Consider the following 16,399-nt stretch of genomic DNA (forward strand, 5'->3'; position numbering starts at 1 on the left):
TGCTCCCCCAGCTGCCCATGCCCTCCTTGGACTGGCACCAGCCCCCCTGCACCGGAGCCAGTGGTACCGAAACACAACCTTTATTGCTAAGGTTTGTGAATGGCGAGTCCCAGCAGTGCAAGGTGCAAGGACAGAGCTGGCTCTGCCCCGGCTCACCATAAAAGCACAGAGCAAATCCCACCCAGATGGGTTCCTAGTGGGTCCCAGGGAATAAATACAGCAATCTGCGCAGGGGGAGCAGCCATTCGCCTACCCTGGCCAGCACCCACCCGTGTCCGGCCTAGCAGCGCTGAGTGCCCCATCTATGCCAACTCAGGGAACACAGTCGGAGTGGGGCTGTGGGGTGGCAGAGCATCCTGCTCTGAGGCTTTGTCGCAACTGGGCTTCTCTGCCTGCCTGCCCAGGCTCAGGGCTGGCAGAGCTGTTTGAGGACGTGGATAATGTGGCTGGAGGCACCAGGGGAGCAGGGCTGGGGGGAGTCGCGGAGCAGCATCGGCCCCATGCGCTGGGCATGATGGAAGAGCTCTCGTGCAAACACCGGCTCCACCTGCAGAGGCACAGAGCCGATGGAGGACGGGTGCAGGTCCGTGTGCCCCTGAGACCATGATGGTCTCAGCACCCAATTTGGGGATGCCGCGATAGCCAGCCGTGGTGTGTACTCACATGGGCCATGATAAGCTTCTGGAAGTGGTGCCCGGCGCTGGTGGGGTACTCCTCCCCGAAGCACAGGTGGATCTGGTACTGTGGCATGGGCTGCCCATGGCTCAGGTACCCCCGCAGCTCTGCAAGACACTGGCCCTGTCAGGGTTCACGGGATCCCCACAGCCCCACAGCCCAGAGCAGCTGCACTGGGGCAGGACCCGCCCCATTCCCAAGGGGATCAGGGTCTCCTGGGAGAGTGGCCGGCAGAGCCGTGTGCCCAGAGAGGCAGGCGGGCACTTACGCTGCAGGAACTGCTGTGTATCCAGCAACTTGTAGGTCTTCTCCCTCTCCAGCTTGTTGGGCCAGTCCCTGTGTGGGGCCAGTGGTCCATTCCAGTATACCCTGCCCTGGCACTGGCGCTTCATGAAGACCCCCTCGGGTGCTACCCACAGCAGCACGCCACGCTCCAGGTGGGGCAGGAGCCGCTCCAGCACATCAGTCATGCTGGCCACCCGGCCACTGCCGCTGAGCGCCCGTGGTGGTGGGAACTCAATCTGCTCCATGCAGGAGGGGCCGTAGAGGCGCTCACTGTCAGCTGGCACAGCGCGGGAGGTGATGCGGCAGCCCTCGGCCGTGCGGGTAGTGACCTCCTTCACCAGCATGTCACAGTAGTAGAGGCGGACGTGGAGCCAGCAGTCTGGGGTGAGGGGAGGGTCAGCTTGTGGGCAGCCTGGTCCAGGGGGGCCACCCAGGGCACTGCCCGGCCAGCGCGGCTCCTACCTGAGTGGTTGACGTCCTCCACAGGGAGGTAGGATGGAGGTCCGGGGAGGAGGTGGCTGTGGGTTGGGTTCCAGCCATAGAAGACTCCCCTCACATGGTACCCTGGACCAAGGCAGAGTCAAGGTGGTAAAGGGATGTGGGCAGCTGCCCCTGAGGGCTCCTGGGTGCTGTCCTGGCCCCAGCTGAGTCAAACGGGGAGCAGGGTCCTTCCCACCGCTGCTGCTCATTACTGGGCCTCATCAAAGCCCCTAAGAGCATGATCAAGTGGCTTTCCTGAGGCAGGGAGGGAGCCCCCCACCCCGGTCTCCATTCCCGTGGGCATTGCCTGCACAAGGGACAGGGCATGGGGCTGTGGAGAGCTGGGTTGCTCCTGACAGGCAGCATGTGCTCCCTGTCCCTAGCCCCATCCCACTGCTGGGGACACTCCTCACCTCGCTCGGCCGGGTGGGCAGAGAGCAGGGGCAGCGGAGACATGTGGCATGGCTCCATTGTGCCCTTCTGGCTTTCCTCCTCTGGACTCCCTGTGGCACTGCCCTGGGGATGAGAGCAGCTGTGGTGACAGCTGAGCTGGCAGCGGGGGCCCCTGAGCTGACTTGTGCCACCGCCATGGACCTTGTGCACTGGAAGATCCCCTGCCTGAGTCTGGCAGCTGCATGGCACAGGGGACCCTCAGTGATGCTCAAGGGAGCCAGGTGCCCAGTAGGACAGACACAGGCAGTGTGCAGGCAGGGGAACCGCAGGTGGATGAAGTAGGATTTGGGGAACCCACCTCCTCCAGCCTGCAGGCAGCTCCTGCAGCAGATGGCACAGGGTGGGGGGCTGGCTCACCTGCTGATCCTCCCTGGCTGGGGACTGTGTGCCATCATCCTTCTCTGTGGAGAGCAAGGAAAACCTGCTGAGCCCCTGGCCAACAGCAAGAACAGCACCTGGGAAGGCACCTGGCTGCCCAGGTAACCCAGAGGAAGGGGAGTGGGAAGGAAGGGTGACGTCTGTGGGACATGGGGCTTGTACAGGCACGGCGCAGGCATCAGCCCCAAATCTGGTGCAAGAGAAGGGATGGCAGGGACGTACCAGCATCCTGGGCGCCATCGGATACAATCTGATAGACCTTGTAGGGCTCGGAGATGTCCAGCTGGCTCCGCTCAGGCACCTCCTGGAAGTCGGTGCTCTTGTTGAGGGCGCAGCGGAGCCGCGTCTTCCAGGTGGAGGGGTCAGCCTTGTCCGTCCCCTCATGGTACTTCCCCTTGTAGACGGCCCAAGCCTGCCGGGTAGAGGGTGTCCTGTGCTGTGGGGGCTGCTGTGGGGCCCACTGGGGCTGGGCGGATGGCAGTGGGAAGGTGGGGCTGTGTGCCCTGGGGGGCTGCAGGGCGCTGGATGGTGGGAGGTCCCAGGAAAGCGCAGGGAGCTGGGCAACGGGGAGCTCTAGGGTGTGCATGGTGCTGGGCAGGGGGTCCTGGGAGACTACACGGAGCCAGGCAATGACGAGCTCCGGGGGTGTGCACGGAGTCAGGTGCGGGGGTCTCAATGGTGTGCATGGAGCCGGACGGGGGTCCCGGGGCTGCGCATAGAGCTGGGTGGGGGGTCTTAGGGGTGCTCACGGAGCCAGGCAGGTTTTGGGGGAGCGCCCAGAGCCGGGCATGGGGAGCCCCGGGGGTGTGCATGGAGCCAGGCAATGGGGAGCCCCGGGGTTGCACACAGAGCTGGGTGGGGTGTCCCGGGGATGCTCCGGGAGCCGTGCGGGAGTCCTGGGGAGCCCGGGGTACCTTGAAGAGCGCGGCGTCCTGCTGCTGCCGGTAGTCCTGCTTGGCCGCGTGCTTCCAGGGGATGCGGAAGAGCGTCCGGTGCCGGTTCTCCCAGCGCAGCCCCGGGTACCGGCCGCTGTCGATCTGCGCGATCAGCCACTCCTTCAGCCGCATGGGCGCCCCCGGCTCCGCCATCGCGGCCCCGCGCCCGGCCCGGCCCGGCCCGGCCCGGCCCCGCCGCCCCGAGGGAACGTGTCGGGGCGGCGAAAGCGAAAGCGCGGCTCCCGGTTTCACTTTCCCTTTCCCGCCCGACGCCGCCGGCTCTGGTTGCGCTGCCAACCCGGCGAGGGGTGGGGACGACACGCACGGGGCGGCCCGCGGGAGAGGGGACAGGGCAGCCCATAGGAGAGGGGTCAGGGCAACCCACGGGAGAGGGGACAGGACTACCCATGGGAGAGGGGAAAGGGCAACCAATGGGAAAAGGAACAGGGCAGCCTACAGGAGAGGGGACAGGCACCTTGCACCCACACAAGAGCAGACAAGGCAGCCCATGGGAGAGGGGACAGGGCAGCCCATGGCAGTGGGGACAGCGACATCCATTGGGGAGGAGTCAGGGATACCCACGGGAGAGGGGACAGGCACCTCGCACCCACATGAGGGTGGATAAGGCAGCCCACAGGAAATGGGTCAGGCATGTTGCACCCACAGGAGAGAGGACAGGGCAGTTCATGGGAGAGGTGACAAGGCACCAGAAAGCACAGGGAGCTCCCCTGCACCCCTGCCTACACCAAGACTTCAGACTTTCAGGACTCCCGCACAATCCCCGCAGGGCACAAGGGACTCTGCTCCCCTGTCCTCCTGCTTTGGGGATTAGGACACTCCCCTGCCCTGTGACCTGAGTCCTTCTGTGGGACCAGCATCTCAGCCCACAGGTGTGGGGTCCTGTGGGAATAGGCACAGGGTTTCCAGGCTGGTGTAAGCAGTGACATTGCCCCATCTCTCAAATCCCTCCACTCTAACGTTTGCATGTACCTCGCAGGGCTCTGGGTGCTGAGTTGAATGGGAACTGGGTGGGAAGGGGTAAGATGAGCTGTTCCAAGGGCTGCTGGGGGCCGGTGAGGAAGCCTGACTCATCCTGCCAGCCCTGGGGTTCCTGGCAGAAGCTGTCCTTGCAGAGGAGATGTGGCGCCCGTGGTCACGGTGCTTCCGGGCACTGGCCTTCCCACATCTCGGGAAATGGCTTCCCACGCCTGCACTGCTCTGTGGCAAGATGGGTGCATGTTGGTGCATACATGGGTGACAGGCGTCAGTGCTGGGAGAGGGTCAGGCTTGCCGCAGTGTCCCACACAGCCCTGTCGCTCCTGGCTGGCTCCTGAGCATCCTTCTTCAATGCTGCTGCTGCCAGGAGCGTCTGTCCCTCCCTGCAACAAGGAGCCCAGCTCAGCCATCCTTTCAGGAAGAAGAGGTATTTCACTTTGTGTACAGCAGGGGTGGAGCTCCTGGCACCAAGCACTGCCTGACTGCCCTTGCAAAGGGCTGTGCTGGAGCAGGGCTGGTAGCGTGTCCCCTGCCCACCCCAGCAGCAGAGCATGGGCTGGGTGGGCTTTGCCCCCTGCGCTCTCTGGGCCACCCTGGCGTGACACTGGTGTTGGCTCCTCCATCACTGCTGCAGAGCCACGAGTTGCTGTGCGGGGAAACCCGGCTTCTCTGCCTGGCCCACAGCCTGATGGGCGTCCTTTTGCAGCCCACTGGGTTTCCGTTCCAGCTCTGAGTCAGAGAAAGTCACCTCTCGCAGGGAGGAGAGGCAAGGCTCCTGAGAGTTGGCAGGCTGCTTGGGGCTGCAAAGCCTCGAAATGAATAAGCGGTAACACAGTGCCTGGCCCGGGCTTTCCCGCAGGGTGCGGGGAGCAGGGTATGGCTGCGTGGCACAGAGGGCACACAGGGCCATACAGGGGTGTACGAGACAGCCATGCTGGCAGGGTTTTTTTCTCCTTACTGAGCCTCCCTGTGGCTCCTTTGCCCCAGAACAAAGCCTGCCTGCCCTGCCTGCTCAGGGTGTGGGGCCGCAGCTAACCTGGGATCTGCCTGCAGCGTGGCTTTCCCTGCCTGGAAAGACAAGGAGGTGGACATGCCAGCACTGCGGTTCTGGACACAAGGAGCTGGGGGAGTCCCAGTCTGGGGAGGGGGAGAAGGGTGGCAGGTAGGAACCCCTTGGCCTAGCCAGTGTTAGGCCATGCTTGCCCCCACCCTGGCAGCCCACGGCCATCCCACTCGGTGCTGCTGCAGCTGGGCTGGCACACCGCTGTGCTCAGGGTGGCACAGGAAGCCAGTCTGCTCTCTGCACAGTGCCAGCGAGGAGGGGATTTCCAGCTGGCTGCGCCTCTGCCGAGGCAGCATCCTGGCCCCCCTGCACCTCTTGTCCAAGCAAGTTGGGGGCCATGTTCTGGGAAAAGGGCCCGGGACTGACCAACAGACAATCCGCATCTCCCCTTTCTGCCTTGGGAAGCAGTGCAATGGCAAGGGGTCATTGCACAGCCTCTCTCAATGGCTGCACAGATTACATCCAAGGCTGGGAGATAATTGTAGCCACCAGCTCATTAGCCAGACCCAGCTTGACAGGATAAGCCTTTATCAGCTGGGGATTTCATCTTGTACGATAGCCACGTGGTGACGCACAGGACCCGCAGGATCTAATTACCCCAGCATCAGCGAAGGTGCTCAGGAGCCAGTTTCCCCTCTGTACCGCCCCCTGCGCAGGGAAGGCAAAGTTGCTTAACCCTTAAACTTTTCATTCTGAAATGGGCTTCAAAACAAGTCAAACATTAACTTGCAGCTAACCCTGCCCTGTTTTTCCAGTTGTGCAAACCACATCTGCCAAAATAAACACATATTGCTGTGCCACAGAGCTGGGCTGGAGGTGCCATTGCTCAGTGTTCGGCCTTGCCATGGGATTACAGCATGAACAGGGAAACCTTGGGTATAAATGTCTCTGCCCAGCGTGTCCCCACGTGGGGCTGACGGGAGGATGCAGCTATGCATGAAGCACACGTCCATCCTGGGTTTGTGGTCCTGGGTTACAGGGCCACCACCCTGCTGGGTTCTGGGGGACCAAAGAGTACCAGGATGACCTGGCCTGGAGGTGAGGGAGCAGGGACAACATCCCAGCAGGAGCTGGGAGGGGAGGTGGAGAGTGCAGGAGCAGCGGAGAATGATGCACTGCAGTTACTCATTGGCTCAGCGTCTATCCAGGGAGGCAGGAGTCGGGCTCTCATCCTGCCTGGGTCACCCCAAGGCATCACCCAGCCCAGCAGGCAGGTATTGGCAGCAGGGAGGGACCACAGCCCTGAACTCTGCTGAAGTGAAACAGGAGCAGGTGTGTGGGTCCTGCCAAGGTGCTGCTTACACAGCAATATCCAGGCTCCCAGGAGCTGTAGCTGCTGCAGCACCCTCCTAAATTACCCTCATGTAAACAAAAGGGGAGGCTTCAGGTGCCAAAAGGTGGAGCATAGCATGGCACAACAGCCCTGGGCAGCAGGTGTAATGCCATCTCAGCCACCAGCCCCTCCTGCCCCTGCAGCCCCACACACCCCTTGCAGCACTTGCGGCATGCAGTGCCCTGCACTGCCTAAGCACCGGCACGGTGGGTACCAAGGGACACCCAGGACACCCAGCCAGCTGCTCACCTTCAGCCACAGCCACCACACAGGGGTAAACGAGTGATTATTATTTAGAGATGGGCATGCCCTGTCCCACACTGATGTCTCCTGGAAGCAGCCAGGGCAGAGGCAGTCCTTTTTTCCCAGGAATTTCTTTCACTCTGGGCCCCCATGCCTGGCACCCCATCACACACAGAGCTGGAAAACTCCCTGCAGACACTTGTTCCTGTCCTTGTCTGGCTCCTGGGGGACACCCTCCCCCATGGGAGAGGGGTGGCAGGGATGAGGGGGACACCAGAAACACTCTGGCTCTCATCATGGGAGATGCTGATGACTCAGCTGGGCATCCCCAGCATCTTCCCCACCTGGGACTTTGCCCCAGGGAAAGGTGTAAATAGGACAGGTCTGGGAGGAGCTGGAGCTTGTGACACTCAGTTGGTGCCAGGCTCCCAGTGCTCCCAGCAGCTGGAGCCAGCAGGCTCCCAGACCCAGTGCTCCCAGAGCTGGTGAGTGGGAGAAGCTGCAGTGAAATAGGCTCCATGTGAGTCCCATCTGCTGCTGCCCAACCTCTCCTGGAGCAGACCCTGTCCCCACAGAGAGACCTGCCGTGGCATCTGGGTTTCTGGTCTCTTTTGTAACCTTCCCACAAGGCAGCAGGGTAGTGCCTGTCCAGACATGCTGGTGTCCCCAGCCCACTCCTTCCCCACTCCTTCCTGGGCTGCAGAGAGCAGCCAGTGGTAGCCTACAGACCTGCTCCACGCTGGGACCCTCCTTCTCAGCATCCCCCTTCTGATCCAGCCATTGCAGGGGAGACAGATTAAGCCCCAGGCAGACAGCGGAGAATAGGTGTTTATTACTTGGGGGACATAGAAAGTCTTTAAGCAAAATGGCTTAAGGCTCTGCTTTAGTGAGTTCTGGCTGGGTTAAATGCTTAGTTCCCACCTTTTAAACAATGTGCCCTGGGATGGGTGGGAATGGGGTGCAATGGACTCCTAAAGCTACAGTGCTCACTGAGGGCTTGTGCTTGGCTGGGCTGGAGCTGGACCCTTGCCTGGGAGCCAGTGCGGTGGCATTACCTGCTAATGCACCCACGTGTCCCTGCTCCGCAGCTGCCTCAGCTCTGGTAGCTTGTGCTGCTGGTGGGAAAACTGCTCCAAGGGGAGCGCTGGCTCTCCCACACCCTGTGCACCCCAAGGCCTCTGCAGCTGGTACCCAAGTGCTAAAGCTGCTGCTGGCATCACCTGGGTGCTGGCCACGCAGCAGGACAAACCCTCTCTGTCTCTCTGCCCTGAGCAGGAGCCTGCAGTGACCTAGGGGCAGAGACCTGTGCCTTTCACCAAGCATTCCCAATACACCTGATGTGAAAAGGCTGAGTCCACCAAGCACTGCAGAGCCTGGCAGTGCATATGAATCCCTCCCCAATAGCTGTGAGCCAGGACAGAGGATGGCACACTCAAACCCCAGAAGAGAAGAAGGAGCTGGGCTTGGCGTGGCTCCCGTGCATAGTGCTCCCCCAGCCCACTGTGCTGCGGCTCCTTTGTCTCTCCCAGGTTGTTGGGTGATTCTCGCTGCTCTCCCTTGGCTGGGGTCATTTCAGACAAGCTGGGATGCAGGAGAACGTCCTCTTCACCCGCAGCAGGAAGGGAGTCGTGCTCCTGATGTCTCTGGCTCTTGGGACCAGTCCTTGCAGAGCTCCCTCTGTCCTGGATGGTCCTCCTCTCGCCGCTGGCAGCAAGGCCTTTATTTCTTCCTCGTCATTGAAAGGGGATGTCCCATACCTCTGCTTCAGGTGCTTGTGGACCTGGGGAAGGAGGGAGAAGCAAACTAAGGCGCCTGTTTCCAAGGGCAGGTCCAAGTCTGCCAGCAAGGGGAGTGGGGAGGCAACCTTGTCCCCCCAGGAACTCTGAGACCCATGAGCAGACTTAGCTGCAGAGCAGAGCAGTGGCAGAGGCTGGTCCCTGCCTTGTGCCCACCTTGCGGGCTGCGCCACCGCCGAACTCAGCCAGCTGCTGCCTGAAGCCGGGGTTGGGGTTGGCAACGGGCCGGACAGTTCGGATGGCCTCCAGCACCTCCTGGCAGCTCAACTCAGTGACAGCCATGACATAGGCGATGACCACGGTGGTACTGCGGGAAATGCCAGCAAGGCTGGCAAGAGAAAGGGCAGAAGGGCTGCTGTCAGCGGCACGCCCTGACCACATGCTCACCCCTTCCTCCACCCTTGTACTTCAGCTATTTCAGTTCCTATTCCCCGAGAACTTGCTGTCTGGGAGGCCTGAGCCTTTCCAAGGTCCTCTCCATCAGTGCCTATAAATACCCGCTCCTCCCCAGGGAAGCAAGAGCAGTGGCCGCTGCCTGGCTGCCTGCCTCAAACCCCACTCTTCCAGCTTGCTCAGCTGCAGCGAAAAGCTGCCCTGTCTCCAGGCCTGCCTGGATCCCGCTGGGTTTGAGGCACAAGCCACAGCTGAGGGTGGATCCTGGGTGGGTCTGAAGGCATGGAGCCCTCTGGCACAGGCTAGATTTGATTTGGGGTCTGCAGCCAAAGTGGGGGGGGCTGGGTCTTTCCTTCTCTGCTGTGCTTGGGGGACATGGTATCAGGCACAGGAAAAAAGTGTTACCAGTGGACGAGGCAGTTCCCTCCATGCAGACGACACTGGTGGATAAAGCTGATGCATTCCTTGAAGTGCCTCTTGCTAGCATAAAAAATAAACCAGACAGAATAAGGACTTCGGGTGAAACAGGATTTTTAGGCTGCAGGCACACCAGCCCTGCAGGTTTAAGGCTGAAGCACTAACATAAACTGGCTGTTACTTTACAGGCACTGCCAGCAGCTGCCGAGACCTGAGCAGCTCAGTGCTGTTGTTTCCCAAGGAAGGTGCACGGACCAGCCCATGCTGTGCTGGGGATGGAAGTGGGTGCTGCTGTGCAGCTGTGCCGGGGATGTGCAGGGCTGCCCAACTGCCCTGGGACTCCTGTGACTTGTGCTGGGGCAGCAGGAGCTTGGCTGCTCACACCCTTTACCCACTCTCCCCACTCCAGGCACCTCCCAGGGGGGATGGTCACTGCTCCTCTCCATCTGTGCTGCAGAGTGACTGCCCCTCACCTCACCCCAGGGCCAGGACCCGCTCCTCTGTGATTACTGTGCTGCGATGCTGTCAGGGTCCAGAGGTCATCGCAGCACTGGAGCATCATGCCTCCAGCCTGTGAGCTGCTGTGCTTGAGGAGCTGGAGGAAGCACCTCAGGAGCTTGAGATGCCATGAGCACTCACCCCTGATTGCCCTGTAGAGCCCAGCCCTCCCATGTGCCCCAGGCTGGCCCCAGCCTCACTGGGGTACTCACATGTTGGCCTCAGGGGTGTCGGGCAGGGGGATGCGGAGGTAGGTAATGTCCTGGAAGACACAAAAGGAAGAGTTGAAACTCAGCTGCTGTGGTTGGGGTGTCACACATGCTTGCAGCTTGTCTGGCATCACCTTTGCTCCTTGTCCCAGTGCTACCTGCAGGGCTTTGCTCCCCAAGCAGAGCATCCCCCTGCATGGGGATGGGGCTGCTCTCTTCCTTGGCAAGGGGAGGGCAATGGAGGACAGTCGGCTTGTGGAGGGGGTGAGAAACAAGATGAGGTTGGAAAGCTGGAAATAATTTTCCATTAGTGTTCAAGGACAGGTTATAGTCAAAAGACGGCCATTTTCCCATGCTGTGGGGAGTGCCCAGCTCCTCTGGGACCACTGACTGGGGAGAGGGGAGAGTGTACGTGCTATGGGATACTCAGATGGGGAAGGAAGATGCTGCAGCTTGGAAGGAGCTTCAGAAATCTACATGGTGGCATGGGGCACAGGACCCTACCTGCAGCAAGGGCTGAGGAGATTCATGGATCGAAACAATGTGAGTGATCTTGTTCCGGCTTAGCTGCTCCAGGTCTTTGGCATCTAAAGGATAAAACTAGATATTAGCATGTATTTGTTTCTTAGTCTTCTCCTCCCACAAGCACGTCTGTCGTGCTCCTGCAGACAGCCCAGTGCACAGGCCTTGTTCCAGAGGATTGTCTGCGTCACGACCCCCACATGCAGCAGCCCAGACATGGGCAAACATGTAAACGCACGCTGGAAATCTGGAACACAAACCCTGTGATACCAAACCAGAGGTCTCCTCCCTCCAAAGGCATTTGACCTCACTTGCTCATGCTGGGGTGAGAATTCACATCTGCATGGAAAAAATCCCTCCTTTGCAAGCAGGCAGCTTCCTGCCTGCCTGTACTTGTCCCCAGCATGGGGAGGGGACACACTCTCTGCCTACATTTCCCCTGTACAAACATGCACGTAGCAATGGGACTTGCTGCAGCCTGAGGGATCTGCTTTATCTTGTGAACTACAGAAGTGGAGCTGCAGCAATTTGCATCGACCCTAAGTTTGGCTCAGTCTGTCTGAGCTCCCCTTTAGCACCCGAGGGATCTGTGGAAAACACCTGAACAGCAACCTGCAGCACTCTGCATGTACCCTCTCGGTAGTTGCCCACACAGAAATTGGGGATCCTCTACTTTCTGGGGCAATAACCTGCTTCTCACTAATGCTTCAGCATCCCTGGCTGCAATCCTGCTCACTGGTGCAACACAGTGGTTATGCTGGGAGGTGGGTGTTCTTCTCTTGGTGGCTGAGCAGCTTCGTAGACATATCCCTTTCATGCCACAACCAGCTGATGCTGCCTGAGCTGCTGGAGAGGAGGACTAACATTTTCCCATCTCATCACTTTGAGTTTCTAAACTTTCACGTGGTGTAAAACCTTGGCTCAGGAATCCAGACCATGATGTGCTAACGGCATGATGTGAATTTTAATAGGAGTGAGTTTCAAGAGAGATGCTCTGCAGTGAGCCATGCTGCGTACATGTGGGGAGGGAGGTGGGGACCCTTGTGGGGACTTGTGCAGCACCCGCTGCCTTCCCGCCTGCCTCTGGCAGGCAGAGTGACGGCAATTAGTGACACCAGTGTCAAGGCTTACAGCAGCTGGAAAAGCTTTCAGTTGGAGAAAATGTCTCTGTGAGCTGTAAGAGCTTAATTCAGCAGGCCTGAAGTCTCTGTCACCACCCCAAATCTCTTGGTAGAGGCATGCTCAGGTGGCATCCGGCCAAGACCCTATGTCAGTGGTTACTCGCAGGAAACCCCATGATAAACCCACAGGAGCCCAGACAGCAGCAGGCCCCCCAGCCCACCCCAAGGTGCTCCCCGGGGCACAGGGCTGTCCTGGCCAGGGCTGCTGCTCTGGTTCCAAAGACATTTTCTTAGCAGTTCACACCAGTGTTTTTAAACCTTCTTAACACTTAAAGAAGGAATCAAGCTGCCAAAAGAGCCACTAGGGAGGCAGGAGCACTAATAAATGCTGTTTCTTCATGGCAGGTGCCAGTACTTGGTCATGAATTGTCTCCTGACAATGAACACCCCTTAAAATAGTGAATTGGTGTGGCTCCATGAGGACAAACCTCCTCCTGAGGGTGGGCAGCACCCTCCTGTATCTGCTAAAGCTGTGTAAATGGGGTGCATCACCCTGAGCCACCCTGATCCTGCTCCCTCACGCTGGTGTGGCACCACTAGCTCCTCTGACCCTCACACCAGGTCCATGCCGGCTCTGGTGCATGGCACAGCTCACTGCAGCAGGTGAACTCCCACAGGACTCTCTTAAAGCAAAACTTGGTTTGCCCTGGTGCACCCCACCCACACATGCCCCTGTCCCCTCCCAGCCGGCCCAGCTCACTGCATCATGAAGTGGGATGTGGGACGGCTGTGAGGGCTTCCCAGTCCCAGCCAACAGCGTCACCTGAAGGACAGGCTGCCGGAAACCTTCCTGGTTTCCTGAGCAGGCCATGGCCCTGCTCAACCCCTTCCCCACCGTGTGTCCTAAGAACTCAGGGCAGCTGTTGAATATGGAAGCCAAAATTAAGGCAGAGGGTTTCTGCCTTGTATTTCCCCTGGTGCCTCCACTTTTGCTGCTGCCAACACAAACCAAGTGGCAGAGTGGTGCTGGCAGGGCATCGGGCAGCGTTTGCAGGCAAGGAGGCATGAACGCTGTGCAAGCAAGCATGCTGCGGTGTTTGCACTATGGTGTGTGGGGTTTGTGCAGGAAAATGGCTCACTGCATCTGAGGAAACCTTGGCATAGGGGATGCAACCTGACTTAGCCCCGCTCTTCGCTGTCTCTGTCCACGCTGCCCAGCTGGAAGGCTCAGCACCTGTGTCTGCTTGGGCCTGAGCTCCCCACACTTCCCCCTCCCTAGGGGCAGCTGGGGACAGGCAGGGGAAGTAGGGGAAGGGGCTCTGCCAGCCAAGGGACATCCTGACCTGGGCTGAAGCAAACTGGGATGATGGGGAGCAGGACGAGGTGGACAGCAGCTCTCATCTACCAGCTAGAGGATGAGGCATCATGTGCTCACATGCCAGGAGAGCCCCCAAGCCCTCCCGCTGTGGCTGGACAAGCTCTGGAGAAGCCGAGTGCCTATTGCTGGCCCCCTGACACAGCCCACCCGAGGGCTGTGTCACCCGAAGACACCATGAGGGCACGTGGACAGGGAGCTCCCTCGTGGCACCAAACCATGGGAGCTCCCCTGCTGGAGGACATCTCTGTAGTGGCAGGGCTCTGCTTACCGATGAAGTTCCCAAGGTAGAGGCCAGGGAGGATCTGTGGGACAAAAGGAGAAGTGGCAGTGTGAGCAGTGACCTCATGCCATGGTACCCACTGTGCCAGGACCCCCCACAGGAAGACGCAGCCTCAGTTGTAAAGGCAAAAGTTCTGCCATTAATGTGACCGGCACCAGCCCCGGGGCAGGAGCGGTGCTGGTGCAGCTAACCGTGGGCGCTCCTGGGGCTGTCGCTGCTCTGGCATCCAGCACGCGGGGCTGGATGCAGCCCTGGCACCCCAACCTGTGCAGCTGCGCGGCACTGCACCCTCATGGGAGCTGGGAGTTGGCCACAGCTCTTTTATTGCTCCTCTTGCTTATTATCAATAAATTCTTTGTTGGGGCTTTTTATCTGAGCTTAGCAAGCTGCATATGCCTCCATACAGCCTTGGACTATACCCATGGCCTGCGGAAGTCCTGCTGCCCAAGGGACAGGGAAGCACCAGGCATAGAGAAGCCTGGGGGGATGTGGTGGTCCCCTCCGGCCCCAGTCTCTGCTCCCCTCACTCTGCACTGCAGGGAGCCTGTTTCTAACAGCCCAGGAACAGATCACTCTGGACACTGTGTGTCATCTTACTTTCCTTGTGAAATTCCACTTTTCAAGATAATTACTTGACAATGCCTCTATTAATTGCACTGGGGATGCAGAAGTGGGATACCCTGCATCCCCTCTTACCTGGAACCATTTTATATTTTCCCTTTCTCCCAGCCTGCGCAGCGAGGCTCCCCAGGCTGTTCACTCCTCTGTCCAGCCAGTTCCCCTCTGGCTTCTCCCTGCTGTGATGTCTGGCACCCAGGACCTGGGCAAGCAGAGGTGATTTTTACCAGCACAGCTGGACTCACACTAATCTCACTGCCTGCGTTTGGAAGTGTTTCTCTTGGTCAATCAGATTAAAGGTGGTTTTTTTTATTATTCCTAAGACTTTAGATCAATTTTCTATCAATAGGGTGCCTTTATCTTGCAGCTGCAGCACTGAAATGAGCTTGTAGGACAGCGTCAGTTAGCAAGGGCAGCTCCCAAGGGCAGGATGCTGAGCCATGAATAACAGCACATTCCCGTCCCCAGCACCCTTCTGACCCACTCCTCGCTGGAGAAAATGGGGCAGTGCAGCTCCCACTGGGCACTTCCCCAGATAATGAGCAGTTATGGGGCTGGGGAGGGGTGTTTAAAGCTTAGGAGCTGGAGATTCTTGCAGGAAAATGGTGTCTCTGTTCACCTGTGACAAGGGAAAGCTCAAACAACCATAAAATAGCACCCATCCCCTCCACCCAGTGATGCTGAGCCCCACACACAACCCATCCCTGTTGAACATGGGGTGTGGGACCACTGGGCTCGGGGTCACACAAGGCTCCCAGTCTGTGCTTGGGTGCTGGTGCCTTGGTTTTAAAGGTGTTGGGAAAGGTCCCCCCTCCCTTGGGGGGGCTTACTGTCACCCCCTCATCCTCCACACCCCCCAGGCGGCTGTTGAGATGAGCCCTGTCTGCCGGCTGGCGCAGCATCCCTGCCTGCTTCTCCTCCAATTTCACTCTGCGGGCAGGTAAACAAGCTGCCTGACAGCGAGCCCTGTGCCAGATCTGGTGCCGGCAGGTGAAATGCCGCTTGGCACAGCAGAGTGAGCTGCCAAGCAAGCGTCTCCCACCTCCAGCACCGGGACAAGCTGCCCTGGCATGGCTGGCCCTGTAGAGCAGCCGCCCCAGTGCTCCCTATTACCTGGCTCATGCCGTTTCCCATGGCCGGCAGTGGGCGCCGCGGGGGGGACAGGGTGCGGGTGTCCTTGTCCCGAATGCTGCCGTCCTCCTCGTCCCCAGGCGCAGCTGCTGTCCCCACTCTGGACGCTCCCCGGTCGGGTTTCCGTCATGAAGAGCTTGCCTCTCCTGGGATCACTGCCCGTGGCGGGCAGGCTTGTTCCCAGCACGGTGAAGCTGAGCTGGTGGTGCCTGTGCCGGGGCAGAGGGGACCTTGGCTGCTGTCCTCCCCGGCTGCCACCAAGGCCCTTCTCCGGCTGCTCTGGCGCTGCCGCACACCGACTGCTGCTCTCGCCGGGAGCAGACAAAGGAGGAGAAACTCCCCCTCTGCGCCGTGGCGTGGGAGCGCTGGCTGCTGCCTGTCGCCGCTGCCCGCCGCGGCCACACAAGGCTGCAGTGTTGGGAGAAGAACAAAACCTTTGTCCCGCTCCATCAAGGAAGGTCTGTGCGGCCACGTGGTGAAGTGCCCGGCAGCATGCCCACCCCTGCCTGCACCATGCCTGTCCCTGCCTGCACCATGCCTGCCCCTGCCTGTGCCATGCCCTCCCCTGCCTGCGCCTGCCACAGGGAGTGTGAGACCCCGGCCCCGCACACCTCAGGGCTGCCCGTGGGCAGGCAGCAGTGCCCACCTGCAGGCAGGTGACACCGCCCCGTCCCTGCCCTCCCCTGGGGAGGTCTGTGTGCGTCTCCCGGGGGGCTTTACATGGCAGGTGGTTTAGTGCTGGTGGGTCCTGTCAGCTGAGCACAGGGTCTGGTAGGTGAGGGCTCACCTGCTGCCTGTCACCTGCCACCCCGGGCCCCCGCTCCCCCCCAGAACAATGTCCTGGGCCAGATTTTAGAAGGTTTTAGACCAGTTTGCTGTCTCTCCCCCACTGCCCCCAGCAGCTGCGTGCACCTTGCTGGGGTTACTGGGACTGGGAAAGTGCTGCTTCCCGACCCTGCCTGGCAGTGTGATGGCAGCAGAGGCAGAGACTGGGGTGTGGGGACCCCCTGGAGCCCCCTGATCTAGAAAGGCAGGGCTTGTAGGCTGCTTGCAGGGACCCAGCCCTGGCTGCAGCCCCCATCCTTGTCCCCCAGCCCCACTGCATGGCCTCTACCTGCCCGGGGCAGGGAGCAGGTAGCAGGTGGCTGAGGGGTGACAGGTGTAGGGGACAGCCCCAAAACACAGGGACAGAGCC

The 16,399-nt window shown here is 60.0% G+C and overlaps 2 protein-coding genes across 2 annotated transcripts; both read right to left on the reverse strand.

The window, feature by feature from the left end:
• Positions 1-64: 64 nt before the first annotated feature.
• LOC135315723 (interferon regulatory factor 4-like) lies at positions 65-3,463 on the reverse strand. Its single transcript, XM_064465547.1, has 8 exons — positions 3,186-3,463; positions 2,494-2,683; positions 2,251-2,294; positions 1,854-1,956; positions 1,423-1,524; positions 944-1,339; positions 664-782; positions 65-547 (listed from the first exon to the last, which is right to left on the reverse strand). The coding sequence occupies exons 1-8, from the start codon at positions 3,357-3,359 to the stop codon at positions 407-409; spliced, it is 1,269 nt and encodes a 422-aa protein (XP_064321617.1). The 5' UTR covers positions 3,360-3,463; the 3' UTR covers positions 65-406.
• A 4,198-nt stretch (positions 3,464-7,661) lies between these two features.
• On the reverse strand, positions 7,662-15,657 carry DUSP15 (dual specificity phosphatase 15). Its single transcript, XM_064465548.1, has 7 exons — positions 15,187-15,657; positions 13,444-13,477; positions 10,659-10,741; positions 10,158-10,207; positions 9,436-9,510; positions 8,794-8,965; positions 7,662-8,621 (listed from the first exon to the last, which is right to left on the reverse strand). The coding sequence occupies exons 1-7, from the start codon at positions 15,205-15,207 to the stop codon at positions 8,409-8,411; spliced, it is 648 nt and encodes a 215-aa protein (XP_064321618.1). The 5' UTR covers positions 15,208-15,657; the 3' UTR covers positions 7,662-8,408.
• Positions 15,658-16,399: the final 742 nt, after the last annotated feature.

Source organism: Phalacrocorax carbo, chromosome 14, assembly GCF_963921805.1.
Source record: "Phalacrocorax carbo chromosome 14, bPhaCar2.1, whole genome shotgun sequence".
Classification (NCBI taxonomy): domain Eukaryota; kingdom Metazoa; phylum Chordata; class Aves; order Suliformes; family Phalacrocoracidae; genus Phalacrocorax; species Phalacrocorax carbo.